The sequence below is a fragment of the Corvus hawaiiensis genome, chromosome Z (assembly GCF_020740725.1).
Source record: "Corvus hawaiiensis isolate bCorHaw1 chromosome Z, bCorHaw1.pri.cur, whole genome shotgun sequence".
In the NCBI taxonomy this organism is placed as follows: Eukaryota; Metazoa; Chordata; class Aves; order Passeriformes; family Corvidae; genus Corvus; species Corvus hawaiiensis.
The window spans coordinates 68,375,503-68,392,289 of NC_063255.1; the positions used below are offsets into that span (position 1 = coordinate 68,375,503).

General features: G+C 40.9%; 1 protein-coding gene across 7 annotated transcripts in view; it reads left to right on the forward strand.

Annotated features, from left to right (window-relative positions):
- ARHGEF28 (Rho guanine nucleotide exchange factor 28) overlaps window positions 1-16,787 on the forward strand; it is a 120,052-nt gene that overhangs the window by 58,618 nt on the left and 44,647 nt on the right. For all 7 annotated transcript variants that reach the window (XM_048292756.1, XM_048292758.1, XM_048292757.1 and 4 more), the window contains 4 exons: window positions 5,991-6,121; window positions 8,452-8,753; window positions 11,199-11,343; window positions 12,639-12,750. In XM_048292756.1, the coding sequence (XP_048148713.1) occupies window positions 5,991-6,121; window positions 8,452-8,753; window positions 11,199-11,343; window positions 12,639-12,750 (690 nt within the window). The remainder of the gene's footprint in view (window positions 1-5,990; window positions 6,122-8,451; window positions 8,754-11,198; window positions 11,344-12,638; window positions 12,751-16,787) is intronic.

Sequence of the window (16,787 nt, forward strand, 5' to 3'; positions counted from 1 at the left end):
CTCCTCTTGGGAGGCAGGGGAGATGTGCAGAGTGTCCCACTCTTGGGAACAGAGAGTCAAAGTTCTCACATGCCACTTTGCACCATGTGCATCAGTGTTTTCACATGTTAAGTTCCCTTTGAGGCCCAAGGTCAGTTTTCATCCCTGCTCAGAAACCTTTCAGACTGGGTGTGCAGCCCCTGCCCTTCCCCTGAACTTCTGCAGTCTGTCAGGAGCCGAGTGCATGCCTCACTCCTTTGGGACATGCATTGCAGATTGCTCCCTTCTGCTGACACTGATGGGCATGGTATACTTAAAGGGTAATTAGCCTATACAGAGAGTGTGTGAACATGACTCTGTCTTAGTGATTTGACGGGGGAGAGGATCTAGTTTTTTTCCTTGCTGCAAGACACCAAAGGTATTTATGTTATGTGAAATTGTCACGAATCATAGTCCTTACTCTGCATAGTCCTACCTGTCCAGAGATAGTGACTCTCTCAGCCTTTTTGAGGGCTTTAAAAACCTTCAGAGGTGCTGAGAATATCTGTCTCTTGTGAGTCTGTCCTACTGCACTGAGAGGTGGGAGTTACACGCTGAGTCCACTCATGCAGAGGTGGGAAGTGAAACCAAACATCCCACATCAAGGGAAAGTACTTTTTTTTTTTGTGTACTGTTCTATGAAAAGAGACACCAACTTATTTCTGTCTGTATATTCATTTGACTGTGAATCCCATGTTGAAAACAGATGCTATCTTACCGCCCACATTTAGGTGACCAAGACCAAAGTCAGACTGACAAGTGTATTTATTCTATGGAAAATAATACCCACATCTTGAACATACTGGCATTATTTTCCAGGATCTATATGCCTGATCCCCCTTGTGCAGTATATAGGAAACACAGTGCTTTGGTCTCCACTTTACAGATTTAAGACGGTTAAATGTTCATCTATGACAATAGCACTTCAAAGCCTACTTCATTTACCCTCCATGTAGGGTTATCCTCAAGTATTTGCTTAATTTTGCTGTTGTGAGTAGCTGCACTGTCTGAATGAAGGCCTAAGACACCTCAGTTAAGGGTGCAGTTCTCCCACTGAAATTGGTTATATGGGTCATATCTGCAGATGTGCATGTCACTTCAGTTGCACCCATACTAGGAACTTCCTCCTTAAAATTCAGGTGACCTGGATTTAGAGGAGTATATCTGCAGCCCTGCATGACCCATGCGCTTAGCTGTCTGTATTTTTCACTGACTTCCAATTATACATTAACCCCTGCTCAGATTGCTGGGGGTAAATGTGATGAGCTGTCTGAAAACTATTCATTGTATCTAGAGAATGGAATTTGTAATTTCTTTCCTGGCTCTTGGCTTTCTCACGTTGATATATTTCACTGCTCTTTTACTGTATGTTCTCTCATGAAACAATTTAAGTTTTGATTTTTGTGAAAAAAAAGTCAGTGTTTATTCTTGCCATTTTCTGACACAGGTCATTGAAAGCTATACATCTTCTTATACCAATATAAAACATGTTTTTAATTACTGTTATGATGATAATGTGTTTTTTTAAAGTTCTAGTATTTGTGTAAGCTGCGTGGCTGGTAAAACCTGGTGCAGCCTTTGCTGTATAACTCTACAATGTTACAGAAGATGTAGAGAACTTGTGCCTAGTTACTCTTTGGTCAAGGTCTTTTATTTTACCCATGTTTGGAGATTATTCTTCCTAGCATGACATCTAAATAACACATACATCTGTCTTGATTGTTCATTAAGGAGATGGCAGAGAGCCACAGGCTCTTCTAAAGGAGGCATGTCTTTATTCTTTTTCTGTGATCACGGTGTAGATCCAGAGGGTGTTCAGCTCTGGCAGAAGGATCAGCTTGTTGAGCTGTGCTTGCTGGGTTGTTTCAGTAGCAAAGCCAATTCTCCTCTGTTGTATTCAGGTCATTTTTACTTTAGTAAGCATCTTGAAATCCATTTCCAATACCTTACAGAACCTAGACTCTTCTGGGGACACCTTTACCAGTTTGCTCTGGCAGTCCTGTCTTTTCAAAAACCATGCTGAACTTTTGCATTGGCAGTGTGATTTTTGAAATCCTAGGAGAGATTTTTGAAAGCCTAGGAGAGATTTTTGAGACATTTTGTTTGAAAATGGATTTTATTGATATTCTTCACCTTTCAGACAAGCGCAGCCTTTCTGCATATTACTGCTGGTACCCGGTACAGTCAGTTACCTGCTGCCGTGTTAACCTGGAGGGGAAGGTCTGCTGATGGTCCCTGTAAGATCAAGAGGACTTTTAGCCAGCAAGGCAGGTTGGAGGCAGTTAGTGAAGCTGTAGGAATGTAGTGGGTGATTTGGACACTTGCAAGGATTTTGTCACCTTTTAAACTATGCGGGCCTTTCCAGTGGAACTAAGTTACTAGCACAGTCAATGTGTAATTAATATTGCTCTCCCCCACATTCAGCAAAGTCTTTAAACTTCTCGTGTTACAAAGTTAGTTGGATGTAATCATCTCTTCACACATGTTTGAAATTGAGGGGGTGAGGGGGCAGAGTGGAAGTAAAGAGGTACAGTGGGGTCATATTGCCATTGCACTCAGTGATCTTGAAGGTCTTTTCCAACATTCAAAATTCTGTGATTCTTTGAAGCCTGAAATAATTTGTTACCATTTAAAATCCAAATGAGTATTTATTTACTCATCTCACACTTAACAACAGACTAACTGGAGCATCTCCAAGAAAACATATGGCATTTAACAGGGATAATTAATAAAGATTTACAGACCGAATATACCACAGGTAGCATATTCTGATATAGCTTGTACTTGCAGCAGCTTTCTCCAGAATTTGTTACTTAGATTGTTACTCTTGTACAGAACTTTAAAATAATGTAAAATGTGTTATTAGATGCTGCTATGTAAGTTAAAATCGGAAGTAACAGGGGGATTTGTGTTGTTTCTGGTTTGGGATGTCCAGTCCACTAAGTGACTGTGAAGACCCCATGTGACATCCTACCCTCAAGGGTAAGTGATCATCCAAGATGCTCATAGATGCTCATGGTCAAAATGAATGGCAAAAGTCAGAGAGTCCACAAAAGCGTATGAAGTTTTATTAGTAAATTTCAACGTGGCATGGAAATTATTATAAGGTAGTTCCTGATGTCCTCCTATAAGCACACAGCAGTAGATTTTGGGTAAAGAGGTAGGTTGAAAGAGAAGAGAGAGAGAGGGAGATGTATTAAAGAGGGGGAGAGAGAAAGAAAGGGAGATCACCAGTCCTGGCTTCACTGTCAGTTCAGCTAGTGGGGTGTCCAGAGTCCTGGGGCTCCTGTACAACCCAGCTTTGGAGGAGTACATTTTTTAGATAGTTTTTTTCACATCCTGGAGCTAATTTTCTTGCTTTCTATGTAAATGAGTTATCGTGCACAGTCCATTCTTCTAGACCTTTCTGGAAATGGGTCAGAGGACTTTGTGGGTCTCGGGTTGTCTTGATCCCTCCACTGCAGTCCATGCCCACTTCTTGACTTCATTCCTGTACTTGAACTGTATTGTGTTGTGCTTATCTCCAGGATTCAGAAGAAGGACATTTGTCCCAAAAAAGTGCTGCCCTACTTCTTGAGCCACATCTTGTTCTTTTTCGCAGGGTGTCATAACCAGCAATCCTTGGCTGGCTCCACAGCTATCGTCCATTGGTGTTTGAGACATACGCATCAGCCCCCTTATCTTCAAGGCTTCTGCACCCCAGCAGGGGGAACTATTGCTGAAGTCCAGAAACTGACTTCTTAGGCTCAGGTTTACGCCGTGATATGGGAATCCCTAATTCCTGGGCTGTTTTTTGGGGGTATGTGTTGAACCTGTGCCAGCCTAGCACTGAAGATGTACACCATCCTTGCCTGTTGTACCCAGTGGGTTTGTATACAAGAGGGAGTGCAGACTGGGCAAGGTAGTAAGCATACAAGAAAAAATGGAGAGTCTGACACTTACTTTTTTGCCTCATTGTTGGTTTAGGAGCAACCCTTGGAAATCTTTATTTGCCACAAGAAAGTACTGCCAATTTTGCCAAATCACATTTCCATGTGAGGTGAGCTGCCAGAATTTGATGAGCTGCTGTAGAACACAATGCTTTTATACTACTTATAAACAAAGGCTTTGGGATCTTGTCAGACATAAGGAAATGGTGTGTAGCTTTAGCAGTTCTTAATATGACAGTCACTAAAATTGTGTTAAAATTCTTGCAGGAGGGAAAAACAAAATGAGATGTGTAAGAATGTTTTAATGGTATGAAATCCCACAAGGCCTGCCAGGATTTGAAACCAAATATTCATAGTGTGCCATTTCTAAATGGGAATTTCCATCTTTCTCTGATTATAGAGGTTATTGTTCTTAGGCTTTATGAGATAGCATCTTAAAATTAAATAAAAGCTGTGGTGTATCACTACAGATTTGACTGGTCTGGGACTTTTTTTTTCAAAGCAACAAATGCACCAGACCTTAACAAGTGTTGTTTCTAATCCAGTTCTATTTTTTCATTATGACTTTTCTTGCAATCTAATGGCTATAAGCATCTTGGATGGGCTTTGAGCAACCTGATCTAGTGAAAGATGTCCCTGGGTATGGCTGGGGGGTTGGACTAGATAACCTTTAAACTTCTTTTTCAACCCAAATCATGCTATATGGCTCTGTGACCTTCCAAAAGCAGTTACATTACTTTAGGAATATAGTGTGGGGAAGTCTTTAGTGGTATCTTTTCCTTCACACCTCTGCAGAAAATAAATTTATGATGCAGCATAAAAAGATTTAAAGAATGATATTTAATAACAGCCAAACTCAAATTACGTTTATTGAGTGTTTTGATTTTGGGTGTTTTGCTGGGTGCAGTAGTTTCCTCTATCACAATCATTCTTATGCTAGTCTGTCTCCATTCACTTCCAATGGCAATGCTTGACTTACTGCATTTTAAGGAAAACTACATTACAACTGTGATTTTTTTTTAGCCTGTTTTCACGCAGTTTACAACAAGACTGGTTTCTGCTTTGTCAAATTTTCCTCTGTTTACATTCAGAAGATAACCCAGCTCAAATGCTGCACTGGTACGTGCTCCTCATTCTTACAAGCAGCTTTAAGAGAAGTGGGCCTCCAGGACAGAGGATTTCTGCTGCTCAAAGGCATAAAATACACAGACCATGCAGCTTTTTATAATATTTGTAGTCAGGAGCACACTTTTGAAAACTAAACTCTGGATTTCTGTTAATGTTTTCTGGTGAAACTTGTCAAAAGCAGATCAGATGCAGTATTCATCCCAAACATCCTGTTCATGGATCAAGTCTTGCTTGATTGCTATCAATCTGTAAAGGCAGTATTAGTGGTATATTATTTATATCCCTATTGCAATTTTATTGGTGTTTTTTGGTTTTGTTTTGGTTCATTGGTTGGTTGGTTTTTTGTTTTGTTTTGGGGTTTTTTTTGTGTTTTTGTTTCATTTTAAGAACAGTAATCTGATTTCTTAGTTTAAGATCATCATTTATGTGGCTACCAGTAGGTAGAATGCTTTAGGGGAATCATTATTTGGCTGCAATTGAACAGTATTTAATTCATGTAATGTATCAGATGTCAGGTGTTTTATGTATCAGCCAGAATCATGCATAATTCATCCCAGCCTATAAATCTTGTTCTGTGTTCTACTGCAACCACAAATCTCTACAAAGTTCTAGCTTAGGTGGAAAATAGAAGCTTTTTGCTAGACAAGATACAGGAACATTGATTTTTTAGTTATGTGAATGATTCTGTGGTACTCTAAAGAGTCTTGTCAGCTAAAGGCTTCCCGGAACATATGGCAAATGTTGGGCAATTATGAAATGAGCAGGTTTTGGTGCAGTCACACAAATATTACTCAAATTGTAATGCTTAGATTTGGTGCTTAATGCTTAACTTTGCCGTTTTTATGATAGTATGTATACATGAGAAGGAAATGGTTTGAGATTTAATGGCAAATTTCCCATGCTTTTTTTTTCCAGAGCACAGACACTCTACCCTTGATGTTCTAAGGAAATTGAAGTCTCCCCCTACTTTCTTTGCTGCAACCAGACTTTCTCCCATGCTGAGTGGAAGTGATGAAGTATATGCAAACTGCATGGTAGTAGACCAAGTAAGCTTATATTTGAACTTTGGCTAATTTTTCTTTGTCTTCTATTAATTTATTTGCATGATAGTAGGATTTTCTGTCACTGTCAGCAGTGGTGTGTTGTCAATTAGTAAAATTTAAATTAAAACCAGTAATATCTTACTCTCCTCAGCTATATTTTGTAACCTTTTTATGAGGTGTCTTTCAATAGTGTCAGTCAATTATAGGAATTATTATCCCTAGCCTGCAGGAAGAACTCTAAGGCTGGTGTTATCATCTCTTCTGTGTGTTGGTGAGCTAAACAGCATGTGCTTCTTTCTAAAAAATGTTTACAATATTACTTGCTCGTGTTCACTTCAGATTTCTGAATTCTGCGTACATTCACAGAACAGACAAATTTGCTGATAATTTCAGAAGTTGATTAAAAGCTCATAGTAAAGCTTATAGGCTCAACAAAACCAAGGTATTACTGAAAAGGTGAAGCTGATGTCCTACAGCTGTCATGGAACATTCTGATATTGGAGATCCTGATTTAGTATTCCTGTTTCTGATTTGTTACCAGCACTGGAGATGACTTAAAGTGTCTGTACCAAATTATATTTTACATCAGTGCGTTGCACCTGGAATCTTTCCTCCATGGTCATGCTCAGATACCATAATTTGGGCTGGGGGGATGAGTCTGACTAGTCACAGCGTGTATGTGGTGGCTGGGTCTAGTTAAATAGACACCAGCTTCTGGTGGCATGTAGCTACTTTTCAGTGATGCTTTAAGTGATTTATTCATTTGTAACCTGCTTTAGGCTCTCCCTTGCCTGAAAGTTGGAATATAGAAGTAAGAAATTACCAGATAATATTAGAAGTCTGAGATTTTGCAAGTGTGATTTCTTCTTTTCCTTTCTTTGCCTCCTGCCTGTCCCTACCCCATGCTCTGAAACACTTCATTCACTGCAGATCCAGTTCATCATGACAGATGTGATGGAAGTTTAAGTCAGAGGCTGAGTGTGTTCAAAATGCACTGAAGAGATGTATATAATAATGACCCATGAGTGAGCAGCTGTCAGGGGACTATAAAGTGCAGTCTTTGAATGCTTGATTTGAACAATATCGAGATTGGAGATGGTGATGTTACCCAAGTACATTGCTCAGGCGGCCTTCAGCTAACCTTTGTTCCGTATGTGGTCACATTCTACTTTTTAAAACTGAGGATTGGGGCCAAATTCTCCCTTAAGCACCATGCAGCGGGAGGCAGAGTGGCTGCAGGAGAAGGTCCCTCTCGTGCTGAGGAGGAACACTGCCCAAACAGGAACAGCTGCATAAGACCTGGGAAAAGCATTTTACCTTTGTGCATGTCATGTGCATAGCGCAACAGAAGTGTTTCCAGACTTGCATGCACTGTATCTTTGAATGCAAATGTGGGCTGCTGTAAAAATGCCAGCAGTTCTTCCTGTCTTTTACTAAGAGAAACACAGTTAAGATGGGGATGAAAGCACATCTCAAGAGGGACTGGAGAAGAGGAAGTCAGCAATCTGAAACACCAGGGCTTAGGACACTCTTGCATTCCTTCCTTTATTCTTGCTTTTATACAGGTGCTTTTTGGAGACTGAATGTTTCCACTGGCAGTGTGACTTTTCACATAGTATTTAATATCTAATTAGATGACTGTAGCCCCTAGCTAAAAGACTAACAATGAACTGTATTTTAGTATCTTCTGCAGAGTCAACAGGGAATTCAAAGAATTATTTTTTACTAGAGTCTAAGTCCTGATCCCTGTACCTAAGAAAATAGAATTCCCAAATCCATCCCTGTCTGTGCAGAAAGAGAGGTTCTTCAGGCCCCGTATTGCTTAATGGCAAAAAATAAGAGTCCTTTCCCTTCCTCCCATCAAGAAACTCTGTTCCAGGTCATGTATATTTATCTCAAAGCTTAGGAAACTGGTGCTGTAAAATTGAAAGTGCATGATGTGTAGGCTGATTTTTCCACATTAAATTGCACAATTATTGAATTCTCTTCCATATGTCTCCCACACTGATGTATTATGCTTATTTTTTGCTCAACTCAAGGGTAGTTTTTATTAAAATCTATAAATATATATATCACTAAATTTAATATAAGGTATAAATATGAGTGAGAAATTCAGTAGACTTGGAAATACCAATTCATTGCTGCTCTAATTAGGGAAAAAAGCAATGCAAAGTCTTGAATTTCTTAGCCATACAACTTCCCTTAAATTCATGTGGTGTAGAAAGTAATAGGGAAAACCCCACAGAACATATATCCATAAATAAAATGGAAAACTGCTCTGGTCCTTGTTTCCTTGTTGTTGCCTCTTACCAGCATTCATTTTTTACCTGCAGGCTGGAGAACTAAAGACTAACTACATTCATGGAGATGGTGTCAGCAGTGAAATATCTCTGAATCCCACCAACTCAATCCCGATGGCTAAGAGCTCTTCATCTCCCTCCCTTGAGGAGAATGATCAATTTATATATCTCCCAGATGAACAAAGTCAAAGGCCAGTGAAAAATGAAGAAAATGCAGGATCAAGGCATGCCATTTCACCTTCTCATCTGTATGGAGCAGATTCGTATCTTACATTCAAGACCCATGGATTTATTAAGGATTGGGGCCAAATTTATGCTGATATGAAAAAAAGAAGGTATGGAATTGACTTATTGATATGGCCAGAATAACCATTATTTATAACCACCTTTTGTTTAAAAAGGTGAAGCAGAATCTGAAGTAATAAATATTATTATTGGGGTGAAATCTCTGTTTTTCATTACTAATAGTTATTGTCCTAATAATCTGTTTTCATAAAATAGCTGTGAAGATATTTTTAACAAATAAAAATGTCCTCTTAGTAAATGTATTTTGAATGCAAATGGATACTTTTATACCTTTATTTCTTGTATGCAAATACTCTTTACAAAAGAAAAAATAATAATCAGCTCTTCACTGTCACTACCACTGTGGCATTTTTGACAGAGAACAGAATTCCGCTCTGGTTTTCCTCTGTTATATTTTCCATTAAGAAAATAGTCCAAAATCTGTTGAAGTCTCTGGGAATCTGTCAAGTCTTTAAATAGGCCTGTAGGAGGACCATGTTATTCCTGATTGCATAGGTATTTTTTATCTCAAAAGACGCAGTGCAGAGTATAGCTGCTGTTTCTGATAGGTTTAGATTGTTTTCTTCTCCACTGCTGGTACACAAGGTTTGCTGCCATTTGTCTGAAGATCCTCCTCCAAATGGCTTCAGGTTATGGTGGGAACTGGTAGGCTTTAGAAATGCAGAGAGCTTTGAAGATGGAACTGTAATTTTGGTTATTAAAATTAGGTTTTTAACAGTTAATTTAAAAGTGAAACAACTTAACAATGAATTTTCTTGATGAAAAGGTTTTATTGCTTCTCTGAATAGATGAGTTTCCTTCTTCTGCAGGAGGAAATTTGAATCTTGCTCCCACCTTTGAAGAGTATTAGGAATAGTTGGATGTGGAGCATCAGATCTTTGTAAAACAGTAAGGAAGCAGAAGGATCAGCCAATTATTTTGTAAAATAGGCAATAACATTTTCTCTACCTTAATTTTGAGTTTCTTACGCAACTATGAAGTCCCACTAGGAGGAATCTTTAACACAGATAATACAATAAATGTCAGAGTTTTTCTTTCACAATCCTTTTTTTTCTTTTTTACTAACTGTAGGGATGTCATGTAGAATACTGTAATCTTCCTGTGCCTCTGGTTAGAAACATTTTTATCCTATATATTTGTAGATAGTCCTACCCTTTTAAAGACTTAGGTTATGTACCTGTATGAGAACTTAAGGAGTGTATATAAATTTTCAGGGACATGTGATTTGCCTTAATATGTCATATGACATATGTAAGTGATCCAAATGTTACACATAAAATAAGACTACTGGTATGTAATTCTGTTTTAAAAACAGCTTTTTATGTCAGAAAAATTCCCTGGAGAAGTTACCACAGTAGCTCATGTATTGCTTTTTCAATTTTAACATGTGACAGTAACTGATAAAGCATTTATGTAACTTGTTTCTGAGATGTCACATGGGCTATTACTTGGAAACATTGCAAAATACTGTCTCTAGAATTGTAATAAGGAAGTAGTTTCAGACAGTAGCGATAGATTTGTGCCTCAAAAAAGTAGTGGTGTGTGAAGGAATTTTGGTGCTATTATTCCTGGTAGGAACTCTGGCTATTTAGAAATACCACACATAATTTGAAGTTTTATGTTGTAAGGCTGGAATGTTATTGCAAGCAGTCAACCATTCCTTCCAATCACTCTGATGAAGAGACCATGAACTTTCTCTTGCAGATAACAGGACTCATCCTGGGGAACTCATCCTGGAGATACTGCTGATCAACCTTAGTGCACTCTCCAGCTCAGAAACCCTTGCCAATCAAATAGTCTCTACGTATTTGACATATTGATTTAGCCTGAGATTTTTCAGTCTGCTTGTAGCTCTGTATATTTTTAAATGTTTACCTTCCGAACTGAACCTCATAAACTGTCTCAAGACCCTCTTAATCTCCGTTATTGTTTTTTCTCTTCCATCTTTTGTCATGAAGTCACAGATGTAGATGAAAATATGTCTGTGAACGGCCGTATCATATCTTCCAAATACACACACGCATATAATATCCATCTATATCTATGTATCTTGAAAGCTGAGGTAGTTCTCTCAGCCCTGCTTATTGTCTCAGTTCTCTTTATCATATTTGTAGAGAAACAGGTTTATGCATGGAAAAAAAATCTCATTTTTCAGGAGATGCTGAACATGGGTCTAAAAGTAATGATCCAGAGGTGGCTGGCTGTGGTGGGAGTGTGTGGGTTCATGGGTGATGCAGATATCTGCACTGCAGATCCACGAGGCTGGATCAGAGGGATCCTGTACAGAGAAACTGAGTAACCAGGTGACTGCAGGCCTGAGGAAGGCCTCAGGGCATGGTTTCCCTGACATAATCATGGTGGTTTGGGCTGTCATTGTTCAGAGGATTCAGCCGTATATTTGCTTGTTGCATTTGGGCTGAAGTAAATTGCTAGGAGGAATTCAGGGAAGTTAAAGACTTCGTTGTCTTCTTCAGTTCAAGTCTTGATGACCTTGAAGTAGACTGTGGAAGTGGAGCTGTGTCGGACAGATCCCATGTTCACTACCCTCCCCTCGGCTCTTCAGAGGCCCTGGCTTCTAGCAGAGATGGATTGAACTTACCTACCAGTCTGCAGCCCAAGGTATTTGATACTGTCTTGGTTTGAATTGTTTTCCTTTCAACTAAATCACTGAAACTATGTGAGAAATATCTAAATCTGAAAGGGAAAGATGAGTTCCCATTTGGCAGTGCTGGTGTCTCCAGAGAGCACTCTCACAGACTTGTGAAGCTAGAACTCCCTGGGTGTGGCTGGGCTGGGCAGCAGCCATGGAAAGAAAGTGTCTGTCAGAAATTTGCCTCAACTTTAAAAACCACATAATTTATCAGACGTGTTTCAAAGGAAATATCTCAGATTCAGTGAATCAGCATTTTTTAACCAAAATATATTTAGTGAGAAAATGTTTAACCAGCTGTAGTTATGTGAAAGAGTAATGCTTTGTAAAGTGTACAAGTGGCCTGCTGCCTGTTTTGAAACAGTTTCTAAACTCAGGGAAATTCAATTGGGGTGTGCATTGACCAATGTAAATCTCTTCGTTATGGTTTTCCGAAGTATCCTGTCTACATTAATTTTCATTAGACCGTGGTGCTATTTTTGAGATCTTCAGATACATACATAGGATTATTTCTTGTTTGCAGAGATTCTTTTTGATTTTTTAGATGCACTTGTTGCCACTGTAGAACTTTATCTGACTTTTAGCAAATGATTACATGAAGGGAGAAAAAGAGTTCAGCACCAACATGAATTCTGTTATGGCTGTTTAAAAAAACAATAAGGTAAGCACTTTACAGGAGTTTTAGGAATAGTCTCTGTTGAAATGCAAATGATGTATCAAACATTAGGGGATTTCCTTTCAAGGAGTATTACTGGCATATTTGGTAATTGGAAAATGTTTTCAAATACGGTAATAATTTAAAAAGCCAAAAACAATATAGAGAAAAGAGAAAGAGGTCAACTCCTTTCTTAGGAAACTCTGACATCAGTAATTACCAAGGCCTGGTCAAAGTCTGCAGGAAATGTTCTCAAAGTATTAAAGTACTAAGATTAATGCCTTCCTTGGTAAAAGAAGATAGCTTGGTCATCAGATATAATGGCCAACAGTACTGTGTGGATGTTGCCTGTTACCAAACTGAAGAAGAACCTGAGCTTTCTTAGTCTCTTAGTCTAACTTGCACCCACAACTTATTTCCTGTAGTATACAAAAATTTATCATGGTGGAAATACAACAGAATTCGTAAGAAGTCACATGAAGTTTTCAAAAATTCAACTTGAAGCCAAGAAAATGTATGCAAGTGGTCAGCTGTTCCTGATTTACTTTGTTTCTGTTGCTGATTCATTTCAAAATGACACAAGGTTTCATTAGCTGCAATTTCTCGTAGGAATGCACAGTGTTTGGGATTCGGTCACGCTCGTATTCCTGTTCCTCGCCCAAAAGTTTGGTAGGAAGACCTCGCATTCCTCGGGACTTTGCAGTTGGGGATTCAAATGGAGGTTAGTTCCCTGGCTTTGTGTTATTCAGTACCTGCCCGCTTCAGGCCCAGAGCTGATGGTGTTACTTTATAGAGCTCACCAGTGTGTGTGTTTGGTAGCCTTCAGGTAGCCCTACCATCATCCCTAAATTTTTTCCCATCTACAGCCCCATCATGTCTCCCATGATACAGCCACTGATCTTGAGAGGGCATACAAGCTGGGAGAGCAATAGCCACAAAAACTAATGCAGACAAGGGCAGTAATCCTCTTTTTGGAAGATCCTTACCCTAGCCTCCTGCTGAGTGTCTGACAGAGATCAGGAGAAAGCTCAGGATAACACAGAGGAGGCATCAAAGAGGACAGATGGTTCCAGCTTCCCATAGATCCTCGGGAATCTCTGAGACACAGATGGGCTGTAGTATCTCTACACGCTGGGAAGCAAAACCCACTCTCTTCATCAAGTGGAGTCAGAGATGTCTCTGCAAGAACCTTGTAATATTTTATGACTTGTTTCTGACATGCTGTATTTCTAGACACATAGTTTCATATTTAGAAGACAGCCCACACTTTTCTCAGTGAGGGTATGGGTTATATTTGAAAACTGTGCAAAGTGTGAAATACATACACTGTGCTTCTCATACAGTTCACATCACTTTAAAAACACCTGCATTTCAAGAGGCTTGCGCTCTCTCTGTAGCCGTGTAGTCCTTACTTCCAGTTTGTTTCTCACTCCAGTATACCTTTAGTTTTTCACTAATCCAGAGCAAGAGGCAGGACATGTGAGCCACAGTGAACAAGATGGAATGGACACCCAGAGACGTTGTGTATGCGGCATCATTGGAAGTGTTCAAGGCCAGATTGAATGGGGCTTTGAGCAGCCTCGTCTAGTGCTGGCATCTGTGCCCGTGGCAGGGGCATTGGAATTAGATCATAGAATAATGGAATGATTAAGGTTGGAAATGACTCCAAGGTCATTGAATCCAACCTTTGGCCAAATACCATCACGTAAATTAAACCATAGCATCAAGTACCACATCCAGCTGTTTCTTGAATACTTCAGGTGACTCTACTACCAACATGGGTGGCCCATTCCAATGCTTGACTATCGATTCAGTGAGGAAATTCTTCCTGACATCCAACTTGAACCTCCCCTGAAGCAGTTTGAGGCCATTTTCTCTAGTGCTGTCACTTGTTGACTTGGAGAAGAGGCCGACCCCCACCTGGCTACACCCTCCTTTCAGACAGTTGTAGAGACCGAGAAGGTCACCGCTGAGACTCTTCTTCTCCAGGCTAAACATCCCCAGCTCTCTCAGCTGCTCCTCACAGGACTTGTGCTCCAGACCCTTCCCCAGTTCCATTGCCCTCCATTTTGAGAGGCTCAAAACTGAACACAGGATTTGAGGTGTGGATTCACCAGTGCCAAGTACAGGGGGACAGTCTGTGCCCTGATCCTGCTGGCCACAGTGTTTTTGGTACAGGCCAGGATGCCATTGGCCTTCTTGGCCGCCTGGGCACACCCTGGCTCATGTTCAGCTGCTGGCACCAGCACCCCCAGGTCCTTTTCCTGTGGGCAGCTTTGCAGCCACTCTGCCCCAGCCTGTGGAGCTGCCTGGGGTTGTTGTGACCCAGGAGCAGGACCTGGCACTGGGCCTTGTTGAACCTCACACCACTGGCCCTGGCCCATGATCCAGCCTGTCCAGATCCCTCTGCAGAGCCTTCCATCTCTCCAGCAGATCAACACTCCCACCCAGCTTGGTGAGACCTGTGAATTGACTGAGGGTGCATTCGATGTCCTCATCCATATCAGTAATAAAGATACTAAACAGACTGGCCTCAATGCTGCACCCTGGGAAACAGCACTGGTGACAGACTGACAACTGGTTTTAACTCCATTCACCACCACTCTCTGGGCCCAGACATCCAGACAGTTTTATACCCAGCAGAGTGCACCTGTCCAAGCCATGAGCTGCCAGCTTCTCCAGGAGATGGCTTGCTGGGCCTGATGACCTGGCTGTCCTGTATGTGCCAATGATCACACTTAAGATTCTCTGTTCCGTGACTTTCCCCTCACTGAGGTCACCAAGGCCAGGCTGACAGGCCGTAGTTCTGCAGATCCTCCTTCTGACCCTTCTTGTAGGTGGGCACCACCCTCGCAAACCTCCAGCTATCTGGGGTGTCCCTGGTTAACTAGGGCTGATGATAAATGATGCAGAGTGGCTTGGCAAGCTCTTCTGCCAGCTCCCTCAGTACTCCAATGATCTTTGAGATCCTTTCCAACCCTAACCACTCTGATTCTTTGACGTTCAATGTGGAAACATACAAAAATTGTGGAAATGTTATCATTAACTTTGAAACCATTTAACAACTTCAAAAACTGTTGTGAGGTTGAGAGATACAATGTCTGCAGACTTTTTTCCTATAAAACTGAGTTAAGCAGTGCAGAAGGTAACCTCTTTGATGTTACTCAGATTTACTGTAAGACTTCATGTCCCCTTGTAAGGAGGAGTATATATTGCAGCCTGAAGCATGCAGCTGTGTTATATTTTCCTCCATCACCTAAAGTATTTGTAAGCATTTATATTCAACAGATCAGGTGAGAAGTCTTTGAAAAAAACAAGGCAGAAGAAAAAGGTAGAAGTATGTCACAGAACTAAAAGATAGCAGAATAGTGAAGCTCTGTGTCATGTACTTAAGACAGAAATCCTGCAGCTAAGGGACTTTGTTGGTGTTGGTGTCGCAGCCCCTTAAGTTTCACCAGACACCATTGCCTGCCCTGACTTGATATGGGCTTGGCCCCATTTCCTTTTCGTTCTTTCTCCGCTTCCTCCTGGGACAGTCAGTGTTGGACCTTTACATATCTTGTGGAGAGGTTGAAAACCTATTCCTGTCCAGACTTTAGAAGCAGGGTGTTCTACAGCCTGCACTGCAGATGCGGTGTAATGCTGAGAGGGAGGGTGGTGGTCTGCTGAGCTTCCTGCTGGCTCTTCCCTTCCACCAGCACCTCCTGCATTGTCCCTTTTTTTGCCAGCATTTTGCAAGGATGGGAGCATTGAAGACAGTGTTTGGCAGCTGGCAGTGGTGATTATTGTGTGAGGCAGGCACACCTGTGCTTGCTTTGAGCAGTTTTCTCTGGGCATGGAACTAGCCCAGGAGCTTGGTCCAAGAAGCTGGGTCAGATAGTTCATCCCAATCTCTATGGACTGTCGTGGGACTGTGTCTGGGTCCGTGTGGGAGTCTGCACATGGAAAACCTGCCCCTTCACCTCTGCCTAGCTGCCAGCAATTTGGACATCTTGCTCAGGTCTTAGCTATACAAGAGGGAGGTGCAGCTGCCCTTGCACCTTGCAACAAAATGTAAGCCAAAGCAGATGAATTCAGGATGACAACAGGATGGTGTTTTTCACATAAAATATGAGAAAAAAAGAGGTAAAACCCCATCTGTTTCTTGTGGAAACTCCTAAATATGCCCAGGTTTAAAACATACTACCTACTAGGCTGTAACAGTAAAGGATTTGTCCCTGCTCTGTAGATGGTGTGCTCATGAACAGTGGGCCCTCCCTCCTCCAGGCCCTTACACTCTCTAAGTCAGTGTCTCAGCTCCACCTTTCTAGTAAGTACTTCAGTGCCAACCCCACAGTGCTGTTTTGCATGAGGCTGTCTTCCTCTCCCATGGATACATGGCACTGGTTTCTTACAGAAGCATCCCGTGGCACAGGTTGTGCCTGACAACTAACTGAAATGCCCTTTTAGTCTCGCTGCCTCTTTGGTAAATATTCTAGCTCTTGCTAACCTGAAGTCTACATTTGTCTGAGGAGATGCTGATTCAGCAAAGGGTGTTTAAGCCTGTATCTAACTTCAAAGAAAGCATAGTCTGGTGTTTTGACTTAGGCAAGTGCTTATCTTTCTGCACTATACCTGTGGTAGCTTTGCTAAAAATGTCTGCAAAGCAGAGTGGCTTTTAATTTGAAAATGGCAGTGGTGTCTATAGTTTTAGGCTTATTTTCTTCTGAAACAACCCAGCTGAGTTGTTTATCTTTTATTTTGCTTTTTAGAGAGCTT